At 49.4% G+C, this 23,367-nt stretch overlaps 1 protein-coding gene across 2 annotated transcripts in view; it reads left to right on the plus strand.

The window, feature by feature from the left end:
- The window catches only part of LIPA (lipase A, lysosomal acid type), a 42,784-nt gene extending 19,781 nt beyond the window's left edge, over window positions 1-23,003 (plus strand). For both annotated transcript variants that reach the window (XM_032430344.1, XM_032430342.1), the window contains exons 4-10: window positions 11,193-11,391; window positions 12,522-12,631; window positions 14,158-14,294; window positions 17,919-18,065; window positions 19,088-19,159; window positions 20,545-20,616; window positions 21,451-23,003. In XM_032430344.1, coding sequence (XP_032286235.1) covers window positions 11,193-11,391; window positions 12,522-12,631; window positions 14,158-14,294; window positions 17,919-18,065; window positions 19,088-19,159; window positions 20,545-20,616; window positions 21,451-21,684 — 971 coding nt within the window. In that variant the 3' untranslated portion in view covers window positions 21,685-23,003. The remainder of the gene's footprint in view (window positions 1-11,192; window positions 11,392-12,521; window positions 12,632-14,157; window positions 14,295-17,918; window positions 18,066-19,087; window positions 19,160-20,544; window positions 20,617-21,450) is intronic.
- The last annotated feature ends 364 nt before the right edge of the window (window positions 23,004-23,367 follow it).

Here is a 23,367-nt window from a genome sequence, read left to right on the forward strand (position 1 = left end):
CTCTGCCCACCATCTTCATTTCTATGTTTATAAAAACCATTCTTCCCCTCCCTCCAGGCCCAGCTTAACTGGTGGCTCTCCCACATTGCTTGAGCGGGAAGGAGACGTTCTTCCCCTGAACCCCCAAACCGCTCGCTAACACTCTGGAGGTGCTTTCCTTCTTCTGCCTTGGGATGGACTTATTTCTGTGCTGCTTCCTGCCCACCACCCCTCTCTGCAGCAGGGGCTGTGTCTTTGTCGTCCTTGTGTCCCTCAGCACGGTTGACCAGCCTGACTGAGAGTCACATCAGCGCAGTCTTCAGAATCGGGGCTCTTAACTGCATGAAGGCGATGCACCTTCCCTGCAGCGAAATGGCACAGAACGCTGTGCCCACACATATGTGACATACATTTGTAGAGAGTGTACGGACCCAGTAAAGAATATGCTGATTTACACAATCATTTGCCTGTCTGCTCAAGCTCCCATCGACCGGTCAGCTTGGAGCACCTATTTAGAAAGTTCTTAGCAGCCTGGGGAGCCTGTGTGTGTGCTTCTCGGTGTTACGCCAACTTCCCTGTCAAGCGTTGAGTTACCCCTGCTCTGCACTAACTCAAAAGGGAATTGAAATTTGGAAACTCATCCTTAATAGGGAAGTGGTTCTCGTTCGTGTCCTCAGCTGTGTTTCATAAAGTCATGGGATGTTAGCAGCACTAGGGAGGTCTCAGGGTCCTGTGCGAGGCCAGGATTCAGAGTTTGCATTTTTAACATAACTTCCTAGTGGATTCCAAGGTAGAATCCTTGGGTTCTGGAGCCTGTGTGCTAGATGAACACCCTCATTTTACTGGGTGAGACAAAGAGAGAACGAAAATGGCTTTAAGGCAAAGAATAGTGGCCCAGCCAGTCTGACTGCTGAGACAGTGTTCTTTGAATTAGAGAATGCAACCTTATGTAATAAGTATTGAGTGAGTTGATCCCATGATAATTAGATATTTATTTTATTTGACTAAAACAAGGAAATGCATATTGTCTTGCCTAAAATAGAACAGTGACTACAACAAGGCAAGACTTCTTGCCTCATTGGGAAATACATTGTTCATAAAGCAATTGTCGAAGCACCAATAGTGGATTATTTGTATCTGATATATGTATATATACATAAATGCATACATGCACATATGATATCTGATATGATCTATGATAGGTATTTGATGGCCTAATGAGTGAAGTGGTGTTCTGGGACATGAATAATTGTCTTCAGGCATTTTGAACTTGGCCTTGGCAAAGACGCTTGGCAAAGACGCTTGCTCCTTGAGCTTTTTAAGTCATAACTGAAAATTCACAGTCTGGCTCGTGAATTAGATCTTTGGACAGAAAGACCATTGACTTATATTCTCCTTTGACTGTTTTAGGATTCTGATTATTTCTGGATTTTCTGTTCTTCTCTTCTACGCGATTCCTGAAGGAACCGTCTCTTTGAGTAAATGGTGTGTTCCAACAAGCTTCCCAGAGCCCTGGGCGAGCTGAGATGTAATTCCTTGCCTCCTGGCAACACTGGGCAGATGTAGGGTCATTAATGGATGCCCGGGCTTCTGGACTCTGGCCAGCTGAACTCACATCCAGCTGTGCTTGGTTCTGATGGCTCTCGGGGTAGCGGACCGTGTTTGGACCTTTGCCTACCGGAGCGGCACAAACCAGTGGGAGCTCCACCTGTCGCCTCCCATACGCAAGTTGGGGCTGGAGCAGAGAGTCAGGCTGGAGCAGAAGAGAGCGCCCTGCCAGCACCCCCGGCCCCTGCCCCCCCCCCCCCTTCCTCCCTGTTAACCCGTCTTACCTGTTCACCCATTCTCTGTCCTCACCCTCCTCACCCTCCTCACCCTCCACGTCACTTCTTCAGGGAGGACTGCCCATCCACTCATTCTCATGGCCCTCTGGGAGTTTCCTTCCTAGCATGGAGGGCGGGAAGACTGTAGGTCATGATGGGTTATGTAGGTGACGGTGTGTGTGTGATTTGCACCTTCACTAGATCGTAAGCTCTTTGAGGCCGAAGCTGCTTCTGATTGTTTGATTGTCTTCAGTGTCTCCGAGAGTTCCTCCAGGGCTGGGCCTTCCTGGGACTCGGTGGAGCAGGGCATCGAAGGCCAAGGCCACGCTGGTGAAGGACTTGGTCCTGCTGAGCTCAGAGACAGCCACGGATGCAAGTGGGGGACGTCCCGCGCTGGGCATGGAATCAGAGGCCGGACGCCTCGTATGTGTGCAGACACTGAGCGAGCGTGTTAGCAACCCCGGCCTGGAGTTTAAGTTCCTGCTGTACTACCATAACTAGGTGTGTGACCTTGGCAGTTTATTTAACCTCTCCATCTACTAACCAGGAAGAATAACACTTGTTGTTTCATAGGGTCTTGTGAAAATTAGATGAAATAAGGCCCATAGAACATCTTGTGCGGAACACACGAAGCTCTAGTTTCTGTTTTGAATGACAGGGAAGGTGCTATCGTGGAATGTTTATGTCCCCCCATAAATTCCTCTGTTGAACCCTAACGCCCAATGTGGTGGTGTTTGGAGGTGGGGCCTTTGGGAGGTGATTCGGGTCTGGGTGAACGGGATTCATGTCCTTCTAGAAAAGAGACCCCAGGGAGCTCCCCTACCCCTTCTGTGAGGACACAGTGAAAAGTCAGCCGTCTGTGAACCAGGAGGGGGTCCCCACGAGACAGCAGATCAGCCAGAGCCTCCATCTTGGACTTCCCAGGCTCCAGAAGCGTGAGATAGAATTTCTCTTGTTCACAAGCCTTGCAGTCTGTGGTTTTCTGTTGTAGCAGCCCGAATGCACGGACGCAGAATGTATCCTACACTACAAGGGAAGGAGAAAGATGTCGATTATCAGGATTTGTGAGCTGTGCACAGACAGTATGGAAGGGAGGGCCAGCGAGCAAGGAGTAACCGTGTCTGGGGGCCAGAGTCCCCTCCGTGACACGCTTGCCTCTGGGGCCTCTCTCTGTTCCTTCTGTTGACTGAGTAGTTGGAATTGGAGCTAGGTAATTCCCCAGCATTTGGCCAACAGTGAGGCTCCACGAACTCAATCAAGGTATCACGGCGCGAAGCCTCTCGAAGGCAGGCCGTGGCCGCAGCGAGGGGCAGGGAGAACACAAAGGCCACTTTGCATGGACCTGGCTTTGGGTCCTGGCTCGGCCGCGTGCACACTGTGTGCGCTCTGGGGTGATTGCTTCTCTCTGGGCCTCGGAGTCTCCATCTGCCAGGTGGGGGGAGTGAGTCAGAGGCCTGGTGTCCAGTAAACTAAGGCACCCGGAAGGTGCGTATAGTGTACGTGGGGTGCGTGGGAACATGTCGTGGGTTTTCTTTCTTTGTTGATTCCTTGGCGATTGCCTTCATTCCTCAGGGTTGTCATGAGTGAGCAGCATGTGCCAGACTCCGCGTGGGGTGCTGGGGACGCTGCCGGGGTTGTTCAGCGACCACGGTGGCTGTGGCTGGTGCTGGGGAGATCGGGGTGGTTCTCTGGCCTGCTCTGTGATCCGAGCACTATCGTGTCCCCTCCTGCAGAGGGTCACCCCTCTTCAGCAGGGCGACTTTGGAATGTGAGCACGGTGATCTGGCCCGTGGCAAAGTGCACACCTTTCTGAGGGCTTCCTGGGGAGGGGCCAAGTGCTCCCTGTGGGTCGTGAAGTGGATTCTCATGCACTCTGTCCCTGTTACAGATGAGGAAACCAGCATTTATAGGGCTTGATTAGTTTGCCTGTGCTAAGGCGGCTGGTTTAGGACCGACCTCCTACCCATGCAGCCCTGGGGACGACAGCAATGCCCCTGATAAAGCCACGGTGTGGGAGGTGCTCTGTTTAGGTAACCTGTGCACCAGCTTCTGTCACAACAGTTCTTGGCAATAAATGCTTTGGCAATGAGCTCTTCCTTCTTCTTTTTCTTTTTTTTTAAAGATTTTATTTATTTATTTGACAGAGAGAGACAGCGAGAGAGGGAACACAAGCCAGGGAAGAGGGAGAAGCAGGCTTCCCGCTGAGCAGGGAGCCCGATGCGGGGCTCGATCCCAGGACCCTAGGATCATGACCTGAGCCGAAGGCAGACGCTCAACGACTGAGCCACCCAGGCGCCCTGATGAGCTCCTCCTTCTTATTTTCTCCAGTGACTCTCAGTGTTATGACCAAGGCTTCCCACTATTATTTGCTGATTGCGCTTTTGGCTGTGTTTTGAGGCCGACGCTTCAAACCAGCATTAACTGCAGAAATTCACTCCGTCGTCCCTTGCTTGGGATGAATGGAGGTCTACTCTTTTTTTTTTAAAGATTTTATTTATTTTTTTGACAGAGAGAGACACAGCGCTAGAGAGAACAAAAGCAGGGGGAGTGGGAGAGGGAGAAGCAGGCTTCCCGCTGAGCAGGGAGCTGGATGCAGAGCTCGATCCCAGGACCCTGGAATCACAACCTGAGCGGAAGGCAGACGCTTAACGACTGAGCCACCCAGGCGCCCCTGGAGGTCTACTCTTAATAATCCTTGAGAAGGAGGCTCTGAAACTCCCTCCAGGAGCCTCTCGGATGTCAGCCAGGGATCTCCACGTCTGGCCTCTCTCTGGGCATTTAGGCAGCGTGTTCTCTGGGCCGGGCTGATGAGCAGAGGACGTCCGTGCTCCCCTTTGGATGAAGCCACCTTGAACCCAGCTGTGGACAGGCTGCTTCAGAAGAGCTGATGGAACCTGTCGAAAATAAATCCTTCCAGGCTCTGCCCCTGGAGTTCCCAGTGCCCTAAATCAGGAGCTGGGCCAAAAACGTGTATGGTTTTGAAGTGCTCCAGGTGATTTTGATAGGCAGCCAGTTTGGGGAAAGAGTGCTTGGCTTGCTTTGAAGTGGCCGGGTTCAAATAGAATACTTGTAAGCACACCTCTTCTCCCCTACCACTTTATTCTCTAATGACACATTTTTCTGGAGTAGTGGTTAAAGCGGGGACTTTGGAATGAGAAGAACTTGGGGTGAGTGTGCAGGTCACTTAACCTCCCTCTCTCTGCAGGCATTGGTTACCTTATCTGTAGCAGGGGGGTGGATCTTCGCATCTCTCTTGTGACAGCTTAATCCAAGTGGAACACAGGGCCGGATCCATAATCGGGAGCTGTTGTGACAAATACTAGTAATGCCTACAAATTAACCAGATGCCAGGATGCTTGCTGCGGTCTAGCGTGAGTAGTTGGGGAAGGTTCAGCAGTTTCTGGTGACCTGAATCCTGTCTCAGGGATGGTTGGCACCTGCCCTGGACCTTGGGCTCGTGCATGGCTGAGGGCCGACTTCACTGGGTCTCAAGCTCGCTTGCATCGTCCAGTCCCGTGGATGATGGCAGGGGTGTCTGAAACAGGGGGCGATTCTGAGCGTCCCTTCCTCCGTGCGGCACGGCGGCAGCGTATGTACTCCATAAGCAAGTCCTCATGGCCCTTCTGTCTAGAATCTGCCTTAGCACGGGAGCAGGGGTGGGGGGAGCCCGTATGTGACTCATAGCCTACCTTCGAAGCTGTTCTGGAAGGTTTTAGGTTATGCAGCCTCCTTCCAAAGCAGCAAGGAGCCCAGCCTCTCTCTCCTTGAGGCCTCGGAGACGTACTCCCACCCGTCTGCTCTGGTTCAGGGTTGTTGGCTATGCACCTGTGTGGAGATTCCTTAGCCATACTGTGGCTCAAAACACCACAGATCTATTGTCTTACAGTTCTGGAGGTCAGAGGTCCTAAGATGAAGGCGTTGGCGGGGCTGTTCCTTCTGGAGATTCTAAGGGAAAGTCTGTTTTCTTGCTTTTTCCAGCATCCTGAAGCTGCCCACATTCCTTGGCTTCTAGCCCCATCTCCCGCCTTCAAAGCCAGCAGCGAAGCGTCTTCCACCAATCTCTCTCTCTCTTTCTCTCTCTGGCCCTCCTGCCTCCTGCTCGGAAGGACCCTTGTGGTTACACAGGCCTGCCAGTTAATCCAGGGTGATATCTCCCTCTCAAAACCTTTAATCACATCTGCAAAGCCCCTTTTACGATGTAAGGTGATATATTCACAGGTTCTGGGAATTAGGACGCAGACACATCTGGGGGCCCACTCGGCTGTTCGGTGATAATGTGTGCAAGGTGCTTGGCACGGCGTCTAACATAGTCAGCACTTAGTATGCTCCTGCTGTAACCGTGATTAAGTATCCTGGCTAAGGGATGCCACTTCATTTTATCTTTCTTCACAGTGCTTGTGTTCTGATAATACTGTATGACCTTTATATATTTATTACGATTACGAGCGGCTGTTACTTGTTGAGCTTTACTGCGTATCAGCCACCGTGTGATTCCCACTTTAGAAAGTAGCACTTAGACTTCAGAGACATTGAGTAAATCTTACAAGGTTTCCCATCTGGCGAGAACCAAGGTCTGTTTCACGCTAACACCCTGACCTCGGTGACCTCATTTTGTTGTCCCCGTGCTTCTTGGACTCAGCTGATTTCACAGCGTTGGAGCACAGCGGTGGAGAAGGCCAGTGCCTTGGGGGGCAGGAGGGCCTTCCCCACCCGCCCAGTCCGCTTCCTCCTGTTGGACTGTGGGCTCAGCACATTTCGTTTTTGGAGCCTGAAATCCCCTTCTCGCTTCCACCCGTATTTGGGCTGAGTCAGGCAGCACTGTGGCGGGCCGGGCCCTGGGCCGCTGCCCCTCCCTGGCTCTGTGCTATTGAGGTGACCTTTGGCCCTCTCTGGGCTGAGGGGCTTCCAGGCCCTCCCCTCAGCCCCCAGCTAGTCTGGGACCAACAAGCCAGCTCTGGGCACAGCCGGGAGCCAGCCCTTGTGCCGTTGTGTTGGTTTGTCGCTCAGACGAGCCAGGCCTCAGGCGCTGCAGTGCGTGGCCTGGGCTGGGGCTTGGGCGCCCTGCTGAGCCGGCAAGGCTGCCTACCGCGTCCCTGCCTCCTCCTCTGAGTTTCCATCCACGCGAGCTTCCTTCCTTCTGAGCGCCTGCTCCGGCTCCCTCCAAGATAGCTTTCCCTCTTCAGCCTGTCGTTCTCCAAGGGCCTCTGTATGCTACCGAATGACGTCTCTCTTGGTAACCTTCTTTTTATGGCCAAGCGGGGAAGAGCATGGACCCTGGCATCAGACATCCCCAGTTCGAGTCCCGACTCCCCCTTTTAGCAGCTCTCGTTCAACCTTGGGTAAAGTACTTGACTTCTCTCAGCCACCATGTCCTGTTCTGTTTTCGGCGCAGTCCCTTAGAGCGAACGAGTGTGTAATAATAGCGAGTTATTACTTCAGTCAGCTTTTCTCAGCAAGGTGAAAAGAAATCCAATTAAAGTAACTCACTGAAAGACGTGAATGGCGGTAGGATTGAGCCTCCCAGAGAGATACTTCTTTTCCAGCAAATGCTTAAGTCCTTGACTGGTAGCGGGATGATAAAGAAGGACGCAGTGCCTTCCTTTCATTCCCTTGGTGGGAGCGGGTGAGGGAAGCCAGCAGGTGCGTGGGCAGGGCGTTTGCAGGGCCCTGTCTTTTCTGGGTGTCCTCCTGCAGTCACTGATCGCCAGAGGGAAGGGACAAACTTTCTTGCACCCCTTTGCCACCCCAGGCCAGGCTTTGTTAATGTTTTGTCTGTCTGATGAAAGCATGGGTGCTGGAAGCCCAGAGGGGCACTTTGGTTCTAGAAGGAAAGGAAGCTGGCCCAGCTGGAAGGATGTGCTCCCCACAGGGTCCCTCATGTCTCCAGGTCAGACAAGGCACTGACCCTTACCAGTGGTCCCTGGCCTCGCCTGGCATCCGGCTCCTGCAGGGGGCTGTTGGTGTGCGCTCTGGGGTCCCGTCTGGTTGTGGCCTGGGGCGCCCTGTCTGTTCCACAAATCCAGGGTCCCTTTTCTTCCCCAGAACCCTCCATGGGGCGTTCTGTCTCTCTCTCAAAATCTGGCTCCCATGTCCCTGACTCTGGCTGCCTGACTTTCTTTCCTGGGGGCGTTCCTGGGTGGGGGTCTGGCTTCTTCACGCTGCCTAGAAGGTAATTGTACGTCTGTCTCCGGGGCTGGCATGGAGCTCCCTGGGGGCGGGAGTGTGGCTTACCCACCTTTGTGTCCCCCACGTCTAGCACGAGGTCGGCCGTGGGGCCTGGGCACGCGCTTCACCTGGCCATCCGCCCTTTCTCGGCTTCATGCTTACCTTCTGAGAGAGCACCCGTGACTTCTCGTTGCCTGTGGGAATCCAGGAATTATTGACTGGTGGTGTTCAAAGAGTTTTCCGGTGTATCTTCACCTTGCCAATTTCCACATTTCTCCTTTGAAGCTCCCAGGTTAGGGAGGGACGTACAACACAGAGAGATGTCAGGGGAGTTGTAAACGTTCTCCAAGGGAGGGAACTGACATCTGGCCTCCCACAGGCTGACCCCTGCCTCCCCTTCCAGCCTCAGCCCTGGCGGGGCTGCCCCTCGTCACCCCCCGCCCCCTCCTCAGCACTCCCTCCCCATTGAGACCATTCCTGCCGTTCTCAGAGCTGGGCCCTGAGGAGTCGGCTGAGCAGAGGCAGGTTTTCAGTCTGCCATGCCCCTGGCCCATCCTTGGTCCCCGTTCCCCGGGGGAGACGGCTCCACGGGCAGACCATGGTTTTAGGTCATGGATGATGGGCAGGAGCGCCTCTTGGAACCAGGCAGTCCAGCCCTGGTCGTGCCCGAATGTTGCCAAAGGGTTGCCTCGATCGGCCTGACTTGCTGATCTTTTAAGGTTAAGTCTTATTCCTCCTGGTGCGGCCCCAGAGCCCCTTTGAGGAGAGACATGGGTCTTACGGTGCCGAAGGGATGGGTGCTGAACAGCATCGTGTGGCTTCACGGGGCGATGCCCAGTTACCCTGAGCGACCTTGCCTCTTGTCACCGTCCCCACAGGGCAGCCCTGCTGAAGAGCAGCTGTTACTTAAAACACATCTCATGAGCTGCGATTTAACGACAAATTAATTTCAGTAATTGTGATTGCATCACAAGTTCATTTGAACTTTCTGTGATGATTCTTATTTCCCCCATTAGATTAGGATCTTCTTCACTGAGCCAGCCTCTCAGATGCCATGGATCCCACAGCGCCTTGTCCGTAGAGCTTTGTCAGTCAGGTAGTCCTGGTAACGCCGCACCAGAATGAACGCTGAAGACAACGAAGTGCTTGTCACGCTGCCCCAATCTGGATCTATTTTGCTCTCTAGTCCTTCCCCCCCGGGAGAAAGTCACAGGTATGGCCCCTGCCATGCAGTTGGCTGCCGTGCATCATTACAGAATCACAGGAGTTGTTTGGACCTTTGCTTAGCAGGCCATCGCGCGGTCTCTACAGATGCGGGGAGCAGCGTCCACACGGCATGACTGTGGGGTGGTGTTCGTGCTGCGAAGTATTTGGACTGGGCCTCCTGGAGTTGTCTGGAGAGCCCACCTGCTTCAGAGGGACAGCCACTTGAAAAGCAGTTCATTAGTTACCAAATCCATCGTAGGACATAAACAGGAGTAAACATTTGTCAGTTCACTTCCCATCTGCCCAGACGAATCTTTCTTTCTTTTTTTTTTTAAGATTTTATTTATTTATTTATTTATTTATTTATTTATTTATTTATTTATTTGATAGAGAGAGACACAGCAAGAGAGGGAACACAAGCAGGGGGAGTGGGAGAGGGAGAAGCAGGCTTCCCGCTGAGCAGGGAGCCTGACGTGGGACTCGATCCCAGGACCCTGGGATCACGACCCGAGCCGAAGGCAGATGCCTAATGACTGAGCCACCCAGGCGCCCTGGACGAATCTTTCTTCCTATTTCTCCTTGATATTTTTACACCTCTTATTGTTTGCACACATCATTGCTGTCTAGCTATTGTCCAGAGTAGTCTATTGTTTTGTGCTTTGCTTTTTTTCCCCCCTTTCCAGGCTGGGTTATCAACTTTTCTGGGCTAGCCGCGGTCCTTGTCATTGTAGATGGCTGGATTACTGCAGTGAGTTATTTGACCACTCAACAATCAGCTTCTCCGGCCCCCAGCGTTTCACTATCCTAATAAACAGGCCGAAGGCAAAGGGAGCTCTTACTTTGTGATCTCTGTGTCTGTCACTTAATTACCTCATTTATTTCTGCTGACAGTTATTTATGGAACGGAGACTCAGACTGGCTAGGTGACAATAATGAGCTAATGTTTATTGAACTCTTACTGTGTATCAGGCACTTTGCTAAGAACTTTTCATGTCATATCTCCTGGCTCATTACTCCTCATAAAGTGCGTATGACATTTCCCTGCTACAGGGGATGATGTAAGTTTCAGGGGATGTTGCAGTGCTTTGCACAGGGCACGAGTCCGAAGTTGGAGAGGACAGGTTCAAACCTGGGTGTGTCTGTCTAACACTCGTGGTCCGTATAACATCAGCTCCGTGACGGTGAATTGTTTTCCTTCTGTGTTTGTTCTCTGCCATGTGCCCAGTGCTGGGAACGCCTGGCACGTAGTTGGTGCTCAATGAGTGCTTGGTTAATGAATTACTAAATGGGCTTAACATGATGTAAACAGCCAGAGGTCATGTTTCTCTGGCTCCTGAGTCTTTGTTTTTCCACTTCATCAGTGTATAGGTGAGTAGAAAATAAAAATAAATAAATAAAAGAATATATATGTAAATAAAAGAATATGTATAGATATATTTGTGAATTTGTATATATATAATCTTTTTTTAAAGATTTTATTTGTTTGAGAGAGAGAACGAGAGAGAGCACAAGCAGGGGGAGGGGCAGAGGGAGAAGCAGGCTTCCCGCTGAGCAGAGAGCCCGATGGGGGCTTGATCCCAGGACCCTGGGATTATGACCTGAGCTGAAGGCAGACGCCCACCCGACTGAGCCACCCAGGTGCCCTTGTATATAGTCTTTTTCTGCCTTTTGGTTTATTTCCTTAGGATACATTGTAAGAAATGCAATTACTGGAGCAAATAAATTATAGAAACATTTCATCAGGTCTTAAAAATATATATATATATTTTTTTACGGTTAAGTCACTGTGTCTGGTTATCAGCTATGCAAAATAGTCTATTTTTGCTACTCCTTTGCCAGCACTGTTTAAAAAAATATTCTTTACCTGCGTCATATAGGAATACATTGCTACCTCAAAATTTGGATTTGTTCTTAGCTCATTATTTGCTTTGGAATCTTTTATGAATGATCTGCTCAGCAAGATCGCACGTTGGCTTTACAGCAAGGTGCTTCTGCCTCCTAAACCCGAATGTTTTTCAGGTCCTAAGCCAGTGGTGTTCCTGCAGCATGGCCTGCTGGCAGACTCTAGTAACTGGGTCACAAACCTGCCCAACAGCAGCCTGGGCTTCATCCTGGCAGACGCCGGTTTCGACGTGTGGCTGGGCAACAGCAGGGGGAACACCTGGTCTCGGAAACACAAGACTCTTTCAGTTTCCCAGAATGAATTCTGGACCTTCAGGTACGTTGGAATTGATCGTGACCGGGGCTGTTTCCTTCGCACCCTTAACGCAGACACATCCGGGGAGGCAGATCCGATGGGCAACTTGGGATTGTAGGAGAGGGGGAACTGATGGCTCGTGGAAGGCTTTAAACCTGGTGAGGAATCTAGTAAATCACAGTCGGGTAAATTACAAGCAAATAATTGCATATTAAGAATTAGATTCATTTATGGGTTTTTAGTTATTTTGGCATTCCCAGCCATGTGGGAGCTGCTGGGTTAATCGTGTCTTAGAACCTTCTTCCTTCCTCCATCAACATGCACTGTTCTCTGTTTCCAGAAATTGTCTTCTCCCCTCTGTTACTTCTGGTTCTGCCTGACTCACTGCAGGACATCGTGCTTGTTGCATAAGTCCTCTGTGTGTCAGTATTCTTTTTTTGTAAAATGGGGCTAACAAATACCTATCTCATGAGGTCGTCGGGAGAATCAGAGGAGAGGATACAGGGAGAGGGCCTGGTGTGTTGCACGCCAGGTAACGGTCTGCTCACGCACCTCCTGATGACAAACAGCACCCGTGCACGGGTCCAGGGCGGTGTCTTGGTACCTGGTATTAGAGAAGGTCAGAGCCGTAGACTCCTTCGGGCTTGTTTCCCATTTGTAAAACCACAGCTTACCTAAGGACAGGAAATGCAAGAATGGGAGCTTTTCCCAAAGGCACGTGTGAGGATATATATGTTGTCACGCCATTTGTAATAGTGAAAAGTCTGAAACTACCAAATGCCCATCAGCAATGAATGGACAGATGGAGTGCTGTGTATTTACACAACGAATGGCTAGCGGCTGCACAGCAGCATGGATGTAGCCAGAGACGCAAACGTACAGCCTGTTTGATCACCACGTATGGAAAAGTTCAAGAATGGGTAAAACTAGTTTATTGTATGAAAGAGGAGGACAGTGGTGAGGGGCCCGCACAGTCCCGTTGATGTCTTCTGCGCTCAGTGCTGCTTTACCCCGCTGGGCTCAGCTGATGGGCGCTCATCCCACTGTGTCCTTACTGTTTGCAGGTGGTTGTGTTGGTGTGGGGTTGTGTTGGCGTGGGGTTGTGTTTGCATGTGATGTCTTAACGAAAGCGTTCCTTTTTTGGATTCCAGTTTTGATGAAATGGCAAATTATGACCTGCCAGCTTCGATTAACTTCATTCTGAATAAAACTGGCCAAGAACAAGTGTATTATGTGGGTCACTCTCAAGGCACCACGATAGGTACGTATGTGATGAAGACTGGAGCTTGGTAGAGTGTCTTGGTACAGAGTTTGTATTTGTTCTGAGAAGTGAAATATAAAAAAGTAATGTTAGTTTGAATAGAGGTGTGTGTTTGTTTTTTGTTTTAATGCCAAGCAGAAATAATGACGAGGGGAAGGGCAGGGAATCCGGAGTAATAGTTCACAACGTTCTCCGGAAATTCAGACTTTCGTATCAATGGCTAGACATGGTGTATGGTTCTCTTGACATGGAAGGAATTGATGGAAGCCACAGCTTAGCACGTGGTTTCCTGGTTTAGCAGTATGGGGATATGAGAGGATAGAAAACAAGGGCGTTCCAAGTGCAGAGACTTTTAAACAGAAAATAAGAAAGTACACCGACTCTTACGTGGAATAAAACTAACTACAAACATGCCATGTTATGCTTCATCTCTAAAATAGTTTCAGAAAGTCATATGCATTTTTTTATTTATGCTGATTATAGAAGGAAGGTGTGTTCATTGTATACAAAAACAAAAAAATTTCGGGGCGCCTGGGTGGCTCAGTCGGTTAGGCGTCCAGCTCAGCTCAGGTCTTGATCTCAGGGTCGTGAGTTCAAGCCCCGTGTTGGGCTCCATGCTGGATGTGGGGCCTACTTAAGAAATTTTTTTTGGCAAAGTTTAAAGAAAATAAAAATTGCCTATAATTCTAGCAAATAAGAGTTCCTCTGATTAGGGCCTAGGGCCCTGTCCCATAATTTATTTAATTCCTTCTCTTAGTGTGCACTAAGATTAGATTCTGTGTTTCTATCACACAGTCTCCTTAGAATGCATTCCTAAGGAGCAGAATCAGTCAGTGAAAGGCAGGGCTGCTCTTAAGAGCCTTGACGTGTTTGGTTAAATGTCCGCACCCTCACTGCTCCGAACACACTCGTAGCCGGTTTGAGAGGCTACAGACAGAAGGCAAGACGGATGCGTGTACCTTCCTTAAGAGTCAAGTTAAGCATTTTTCTTCGTTTTATAATCCTTCTCCCATGACTTCTCTACTTGTGACCCTTGCCTCAGTTGCCTTCTAAAGTGACACTCTGGGGCCAAGTTCAAGGCAAGGAGTGACCCAAGAGGAAGCTGAAAGATATTTTAGAGCTAGAACATTCTAAATGTGTAGGTTCCTTCTGACTCATTGGCGACTGATCGGAACGCCTCTGTAAATTGTTCCTGGGGCTCGGTGGTGGGGTGCCCTGCTAGGGAGTCTTTCTTTGGCTCGGCTTACATGACTAAGGGAGCAGGGACATATTCTGGCTCTCTTCCAGTGCATATGTAGGTTGAAGATTGAGTCAAGCACTTAACAAGTACTTGATTTACTAGTTTAATCAAACTCAGTGCGCACCGAGTTCAGAGGCCCCCATGTGAGTGTTCGGCCTCTTGGCGGCGGTGACGTTGCTTGCATGGTTCTCAGGCTGCCACTAGAGGGTGTCATGCACGCCCACCTTTGCCTTTCCAGAGAAAAGTCCTACAAGATGGAATTCCTGTCTTCCTTTTGTTCCCACAGGTTTTATAGCATTTTCACGGATTCCTGAGCTGGCCAAAAAGGTTAAAATGTTTTTTGCCCTGGCTCCTGTGGCTTCAGTTTCGTTCTCTACTAGCCCTCTCTGTAAATTAGGAGGATTTCCAGAATTTCTCTTGAAGGTACTTGGGCTTCCCCCACCCCCTCTTGCCCCACAGACTTCCTTTTCAGACCTGAAGAATTGGCCTTTAGAGCGAGAATCGGTGCCTTCCTCCTCTGTATTTCGCTGTCGATGGAACAGTGGGGCAGCTTCTCCCCATCGTGTTTCTTTCCCCCTTCACCCCTACTTCCAGGTTCTGGGGAGTAAGGTGTGTCACTAACTCTACAGGAGAGCACCATGTTCTCCTGGTTAACTTATCAGCGCTCTCCACCCACCACACAAAGGGAGCTCAAGGGAGTCCGGGAGAAGGTAAACTCCTGGAGTTGCCCTTTATCGTGCACGGTGAGCCCGTGGCTATGTGGGATCAGGCAGGAGACGGGAGAGGGGAAGCGCGCTGTTCCCACAGCCCCACCCTGGCCACGCTGAGGGCCATCGAAAGACACTGTTCCTATTACATTTCATAACGTGGCCCCTAACACAACCCTAAAACGGTGTGACCCCCAAGCCCTGTTCGAGGAGGAAGCAGTTTTCAGGAGGACGAGTTGAGAGCCAGCTGAGGCCAGAGGTCCATCATGCACACACACTCTGTGGGTTTCATGTGTATACTTTTATACACATACATGAAATCCCACACAGGAGCATATACTTAAAATCAGGTATAACATATCGGCCATTTAAGGGATGTTCACGGGGAACACAGACAGTACTCTGATCTCCGAATCCGACCCTCACCTGAGATGGATTCTCTGCACCAGTGACCAGACACACAGATAAGATGTGGCCCCCTCTAACCAAATTTATCTTTAATGCCCCGGGTCATAGATGCTTCAGTTTTCATTATAAACCATTCAGAAATTGCACATAAAGTCCCCTTCCATTACCAAGGCCACTCTCACTCCTCAGAGTTGAACACAGTGCTCAGGGTGGGTCTTTTCCTATAGACCTTGCGTGTGAATTTAAATATGTACCCAGATCCCGAGAGAAATGTAGTGTTTTGTTTTAATGAAGACAGTAGCCAACTATGTATGTTCTGCAGATTCCGTGTTTCACGCTTGGAGAGCTATCATGTTACTGCACAAAACAACCTCACGTTCTAAATGGCCGTGTAGGAAGTACTCCATTATCAGGAACTCCAGCTTCCTTAACCAGACTCCTAGGTGGTTGCTCATTTGCCATTGCCGCGTCCCTGTGCCCTTCTTTCCGAAGAACTGCAATGGCTGTGTCATAGGAGGGTTTCTGATTTATTTAATTCTTGGAGAGTGTGATCTGGTAGCTTTGTAAAGATACAGACCCCCCCACTCCCCACCTTGGAGACGGTGGCTCGTGAAATCTGGAGAGGGGCCCAGGATCTGCGTTTTCACAGAGCACCCCACCGGATCCTAGTGTAGACGAAACAGACTGGTCTTTGGGAGTCACTGTTCCCAACAGTGGTGTTTTCTGATATCCTGGGAAAGTGACAGAGCGAAAAAATAAATGTTCATAAAACCTTTGAATTAGCTGCTCTGGGAAATCCGTGTTGTCCCCACGGAAGCTTAGCGCCCTAACTCTCAGAATACAAAGATATGAATTAGAAAGACCTCAAGATTGATCTGAGCGGGCCTGTAAGTGTGTAAGGCGGATCTTTCTTTTTCTGTACGTGCGGTCCTGCTTGGACAGAATTCACAGGGGAGTGTGCCACGGTGGCGTTCGGGTAGCAGCTCCGAAGCTGAAGGTCAACTTCACACCCCGGGTCAGTCCAAAGGAAAGCGTGGCTTATTGCCCCCTAGGTCGGTGATGCACTAGCCTCTTGTTTTTAGGAGAGAACCTCCAAAATCTCTGCATTTATCACATGTGACTGTTACGTAGACTCAAAGCCAGGAGTTTTAAATACTGATGCCTTTTCCTGCAGTATGACCTTCTCTGCACGCGATGTTTCTCGATTCTCCCCAGCTACTTGTCATGTGATTACTCAGGCAAAGGGGCACATTCAGGGAGACCCAGTATCTGTCGTTAGATATTGGTTGGCTGTCTTGTAGTCGACAGACTTGACAGAGGTCACAGGCTGTGTGTACGTGGACGGAATTTGCCCAAAGATGTGCTGAATATGGCCCATACGGTGTTAAAACTTCAAATTAGCCACACCCTTAGAAAAGCATATCTAATGCTGAAATCTTGATAATTGATTATTTTTTGGCCGGGGGTTGGTGGGGGAGAAAAGGGCACTGTGTATCACAAAGCAGCTGCACCCTTAGGCTGGGCATACGATTTATAGTTCACTGGGGCTTTTAACACTCTCGAAACCTCCCTCTGGCTTCTAGTGCCCTGCTTGGCATTCCTTGGCTTGTAAGAGCATCACTCCTGTTTCTGCCTTCATGTCCACATATGTGTGTGCCCCGGGTGTGTGTCTGTCTCTGCCCAGATTTCTCCTTTCTATAAGGACCCCAGCCCTACTGCATTGGGGCCCACCCTGATCACCGCATCTTCCCTTGATGACCTCTGTAAAGACCCTGTCTCCAGATGAGGTCACATGCTGAGCTACTGGGAATTAGGACCTCAACATACCCCCCCCCCTTTTTTTTTCCCTGGGGTGGGGGGATACTGCCTTGGGAGGCATTTGAATTTTTCACTCCAGCTCGTCCCTCCACGGGGTAGGCATCAGCAGAAGTGTAACTTATAGGGGGATGCATTTGGGTTCAATATATGGAAGATCTTTCTCCTGTTTCCCGTTGCACCAGTACGCGAAGACCTTTGCAGGCATAGCGATTGCCCCGGAAGTACTGGCACACGAGTTCAGGGGCCGTTGGTCAGGGCTTACGTTCACCAGGAGTCAGCAGACTTTTTCTCTAAAGGTCCATATAGTAAATACTGTTGGCTTTGTGGCTCCTCCAGTCTCTGTTGGAACTTGTGCACTCTGCCACTGTAGTGTGAAGACAGCCGGAGACAAAGGGGAGACAAAGGAGTGTGCCTGTGTATGTGTCAATAAAACTTTATTTATAAGACTAGGCAGTGCTGGTGGGGGGAGGGATGAGGAGTTCTTGTTTAATGGGAACAGGGTTTCAGCTTGAGGTGTTAGAAGAGCTCTGGAGATGGGTAGTGGTGCTAGTTGCACAATAATGTGAGTGTCCTAACGCCCCTGAACACTTAAAAATGGCCGAAACGGTAAATTTTGTGTTACGCACGCTTTAGCGCAAGAAAAAAGTGTTAAAAGGAAAAGACAACAGGCAGGGGGCCAGAATCGGCTCCCTGGCCAGTAGAATTGGATTGGGTGTATGGGTCCTATGCAGACACACTGTTGACCGGTCTTGGCTTTGACTCTCTCTTGGGAGTCACTACGAGCCCACCCACCCACGACACTCTTTGGGGATGGCCCTGGGATGAGTGATCACTAATGCTCCTTCCCGTGGTGAAGAGTCTGCTGTGAACTGATTTGATTTTCTGCCTCTTCTCTTCACGGGAGACTTTAAATACACCTCCCTAACATCTGCTTTGGCCTTAGTAGACATTATCGTATGCGTGTCCTGGTGTGACCGTCCGCTGGTTGCCATTTCTTTTCTGGGGTCACACGTGGAAACACTCGGCGTGTGTCTCTGCTTCTGAGGTGGGTCAGGGGGGCTTGTCTGCCAGAATGAAATGCTGAGATATTCTTGGGTTCCCTTTTATTTTATAGGACATGTTTGGGGTCAAAGAATTTTTTCCCCAGAGTACAGTTTTGAAGTGGCTGAGTGTACATGTTTGCAGTCATGTCATTCTGAAGGAGCTCTGTGGAAATGCCTTTTTTATTCTCTGCGGATTTAACGAGAGGAACTTAAACATGGTATGTGTGTTTACGGCCAGTGTTTACTGTCCATGAGTTTGTTTTATCTGTAAAGATGCGTGTTTGTGCTGGAGGGTGTGAGAGAAGTGGGGACGACGCCCTCAGAGTGCTCACGGGTCTCTCGTTGAAGAGGCACGGAAGTAGCTTTGGCAGGTGCCTGGGATGCTCTGTGCAGCGCTCCTCAGGCCTGCTGTTAGCAACTTCCTACTGAATGAGGACACTTGTCATAATTTAAGTCCTGGTATTTACATTCATTCCAGTGATCTCTTTCTTTTAAGAGATTACTGTAAGTGTATTTAAATTTGTGTGTGTGTGTGTGTGTGTGTGTACGCATGTATTTACTTATTTTACAAAATGTAGACCCTTGACCAGCAATATGCCGGTGTTTCTAATGCTTTTTTTTTAAAGAAAATTTTATTTATTTTGAGAGAGAGCGAGAGACGGAGCACAAGCGAGGGGGAGGGGCAGAGGGAGAGAGAGAAGCAGAGTCCCCGCTGAGCAGGGAGCCTGATGCGGGGCTCGATCCCAGGACCCCAGGATCATGACCTGAGCTGAAGGCAGACGCTTAACCGCCTGAGCCACCCAGGTGCCCCTGGCTGGTATTTCTAAATATATTTTTTGTTTGTAATGTTCGTTTTGAAAACAGGCCTTAAAATTCTAGAATGAAGGCTCTAGGGAATTTTTTTTTACAGTAGTATTAATTTTTCTTGTTTCCGATGATAAAAACAAGGTCTGATTATTATATGAAATGTTGGAAATTCAGAAAAACTTGAAGAAGAAAATCAAAACGACCAGTAAGCTCAACCCACACAGCCCTACAGTTAGCTACCACGTTGCTCTGCTTCCTTCGTATGTATTCTGTGCGTGTGTGGTTGTACGTATTATTACAGGACGTATTTGTCATCACAGAACTAGAACTTTTTTCCTTCCTCTTAATCTCCTGTATTTGAGATTGTGGCTCTGAAGCACAAACGATGTTTATCATGCTGTGTCCACTCTATTTCACCATGTTTCTTTTGCAGTCCAGAGTGCCCGTCTATGTGGCACATTCTCCTGCCGGAACTTCTGTGCAAAACATTCTGCACTGGGGCCAGGTAGGCATCCCCGGGGTGCGGCCGGGGCTTGTGTAAAGTCAGCCTTAGAGAGAGTTCTGTGCCCCCCATGAATCACTTCTCTGCGAGCCCTTCCCAAACCCTTCCGGTCCCGCACAGAGCCAGGCTGCTTACACATGGGAGCTGGTTTCCTGCCCCAGAGTCCTGGGTTCCTGTCATTGTGCCCTTGTACCCCGGGCGAGTTCATCCAACCCCTGTTGGGCTTCACTTCCCCGCCCCTCCCCGTCCCACCCCGCCTCACCCCTCCCCTCTGTCAGTTTTTCACTGAGTCCTAGATTTATTTTATTTCGGAGTTGCTTCACAAAGCAAGATTTGGGAGCAGCTTTGAGAGGGAGGCTGCGATGTTGTCACGAACCCATGAACACAGTGGACTGAAACCATTGGTGGATACGCCAGAGCGAAACCAGTCATGGGCGTAAATGGGAGCCACTCACTTTTAAAATGCAGTTTTGATTGTTTTATCACATACCACAAAAGCAATGCATGTTCATTCTAGGAAATTTAGAAATTACGTATAGGAAAAAGAGAATGAAAATTCTCTTCACGATTAAGAAACAAGACTTGGCAGTCAGACGCAGAGACAGAAAATGTGTACCCAGAGATATGAAGTGTCTCTGCATTCTACCCTCTACCTCTTGCTGCAGATCATTTCAGAAAGAACTGGCTAAAGACGAAGATAGAAATAATAGTTGTAGAAATAGATTAATTAAATTATTTTCTTTTACTTATTCTTTTATAACTTGCTTTTTCCCCACCTAACAGTATATCAGGGACTTATTTCCACCTCAGGACATATTTTTGTAGGAATTTCCTTCCTAACTTTTTTTTTTTTAATATTTTATTTATTCGAGAGAGAGAGAGAGAGAGCAGGGGGAGAGGCAGAGGGAGAAGAAGACTCCTCACTGAGCAGGGAGCTCGATGTGGGGCTCGATCCCAGGACCTGAGCCAAAGGCAGACACTTAACCGACTGAGCCACCCAGGCGTCCCCTAACTTTTTCTTTTTTTTTAAATTTTTTATTTATCATTTGAGAGAGAGAGTGAGAGAGAGAAAGCACCAGCAGGGGGCAGCACGGGAGAGGGACAGGCAGGTTTCCCACTGAGCAGGGAACCTGAAATGGGGCTCAGTCTCACAACCCTGAGATCATGACCTGAGCTGAAGTCAAGCATTGGACTCTTGACAGACTGAGCCACCCAGGCGCCTCCCCCCCACCATGCCATTTTATTTTAAATTACACTTTGGAAATAAGGAGTAAATCTGGGTACAGTGTAAAATGGGACTTCTGAGGATACAGCTAACTAGCCACCTGTGAGGCTTTCTCAAACTTCTGTGTCAGATAATATGTTCCCCCAAATTATCTTCTTTTTAGCTTATTAAATTCCAGAAGTTTCAAGCCTTTGACTGGGGAAGCCATGCCAGGAATTATTTCCATTACAACCAGGTAAAGGCTTCGAAAGTCTTTAGAATTAAACCTACCAGGGAAGCCAACTGGAGTCACGGGGCTGGGCTGGGGGGGCGGGTGCTGCGGGACATGCTGGGGAGGGTTGAGTAGATGCTGTTGGTTTCCGTCCGTCTTCTGGAACAACCCGAGCTTTGTGGTTGGTGTTGTGGCCTGGGCCTCCCCTCTCGGTCCTCTTCCCTGAGTCTGTAACAGCGGTCATGGTCACACGTGCTTCATCGTGACCAGGAACACAGACTTCAGAGTCAGACTAGCCTCAGTCTGCTCCCTGGCAGCTGGTGGGCGTTGGCCAGACTCCATCGCCTACGCCTTGCCTTCCACATACAAAGAAACGGACCATATTCTGAGGGCCGGGTGCTCTGAGGTGGGAGGCACTCTGCCCCTACTTTTCTTGTTTAATTCTCACAATGCCCGTGTGACAGGTGTGGTGGTTACTGTCATGGAAGGTGAGGGAACTGAGGCTACAGAATTCCTGTGACGTGTCGTACCCCAGATGGAGACGAAGTGACAGTAGGAGGCAGGACTCCAGAGCCACCACCCAACCCCTTGGCTTCCAGGGTTTCATGACCACCAGCAGGGAGAGGAGCCCCTTCCTCCAGGGCACTCGACAGCTGGAAGCTCTTCTAGCTAGGATTTCGCCCTTGGGGGCTAGGTGTCTTTTGGTTCTGGTAACAGTAACTTGAAAAGAAAACTGAGAACGGTTTTCAAAACTTGGGTCCACTGTCACATTTGCTAATCAATATCTCACGGGGGATTATTTGGCTGTGTTTCTATAAATTAAAACGCCAACGAAGCCTTCTGTCGGTTTTATTATAGACTCACCCTCCCCCTTACAACGTGAAGGACATGCTGGTGCCCACGGCCGTCTGGAGTGGGGGCCAGGACTCCCTGGCGGACGTCAGCGACATCAGCATCTTGCTGCCGCAGGTCACCAACTTGGTGTACAGCAAGCTCATCCCGGAGTGGGAGCACCTGGACTTTATCTGGGGCTTGGATGCCCCTTGGCGGCTCTATAACGAGGTGGTGGATCTAATGAAGAAATACCTGTGAGAGGCGTGAGGCATGCTGCAGAAATGGACCGTCACGTTGGGTGATCGGCCCTGTTCAAGTGTGTGTGCTTTCTTACTCTAAAATAGCTGTCTGTCTTTCCCAGGCTGTTTGCATTTTTGTCTCTGATCAAATTATGATTGATGTTGTTCAAGTGCCTCCAGGATTAGAAATTGCACTTTTTTTGTTTAATCATGGCCTAGTTGAGGCTAGCGTCTCAGAAGATAGTGCGGCCTCTTGAAGACTTTTTTAAAAATACCACTGACTTGTAAAAGATCCTAACCATTCTGGATATCCTTACAGTTTAAAATACACAATGTTGCCTTCTTATGGTCACACAGGACACGCCAAGTAGGTGTTGGAGTTTTTAGACTGCGTGGTCCGTTGGTAAATAACCTGACACCGATTTGAAAAAGCTCCGCGTGCACTCAGTTTTTACCTCTTTGCCTTAAAGGGCTCTTCAGTCCAGTGGCCTTGTGGTCACTAGGGAGCTAAATGACAAGTACTCCCGCCCTCATGCAGTAGGCGCACAGTCTAATCCTGTGACACCCCAGCTGGGCCAGTTGCGAAGATTCTCTAATGAATTTCACCAAACCTAACCGTGATAGTCATCATTTAGCAAATGTTTAAATTGCTCAGATCAAGGCAAATAATTTGCTGGAATCTTCAGAAAATAAATGATATTCATTAAAAAAAAAACACAAAAAACAAACAAAAAACCCCAGCCCTCTATTTTAAATAGCTCGAAGACTAATGCAGGCGACCATCTATATTCGTGAACTCGTAATTGTGTGGTGGGCCGTAAATCCATGTGTGTGAGAAGACAAGTCCTGTGGGGAGACAGTACCACTCTTTTCTGCGAAATCAATGCATTCTCTTGGGCAGCCCCTGGGCTTCTGCTTCCCACGCAGGAGCACCGAGCTACAGCAGCTAAGAGTGTCCTACTCATTTTCACACGAAAGAAATGTGAGCGTGAATGTTTTAAGACAAATGCTCAGGGATTCTTTCTGTTTTTCAGTTTTGCACATGACCATATTTTCAATACTCCTGATTTGCGTTCCTAGCTCGGGGAGCCCTTACTCACCTGCTTTTCTTGCTGCACGGTGTCCTTGCAATACTGACAGCTGGACGGAATGACATTTGAGATGTTTTTCTGATACAGCTCTTTTAGCTGCGATAATAAACAGTACTTGGAACTGGCTAATGTATGCAGACAGTGTGATAACTACTTTGTAATACTTAAAAAGGCTTATGTGAACTTTTCAATAAAACTCAGTAGCCTCCTAGCCGGAAGGACTGTGGGTATGTGTGTGTTCTCCTTTATTGCCCGTGAACCTTTGATCCCCTCCCACAGTGAGGAGAGAGCGTTCTCAAACTAAGGGGGGTTGGGAGATAGGTTGGAAACTCTGGCTCTCAACCTTATCCCGCAGGGTCCATTGAGCTCGTGAGGCTGCGTGGAGAGCGAGCAGAGACTGACCCATCCTCAGGTGGGACCATGGGTTCAAGGGACTGTCCATTAACTCCCTCCTTGAAGGAGGCAGAGACAAGTCATTTGTGCCATAGGATCCCCAAAGCATAGATGTTGGGGGGGAGGGCATCCAGTGTGATCTCTTCCACTACTCTCTGAGCTTGAGGGCAGAAGATCTTACTCATCTCTATATACCCAGAATCGAACACAAAGCCTGG

The sequence above is a fragment of the Phoca vitulina genome, unplaced genomic scaffold (assembly GCF_004348235.1).
Source record: "Phoca vitulina isolate PV1807 unplaced genomic scaffold, GSC_HSeal_1.0 scaffold43, whole genome shotgun sequence".
Lineage (NCBI taxonomy): Eukaryota > Metazoa > Chordata > Mammalia > Carnivora > Phocidae > Phoca > Phoca vitulina.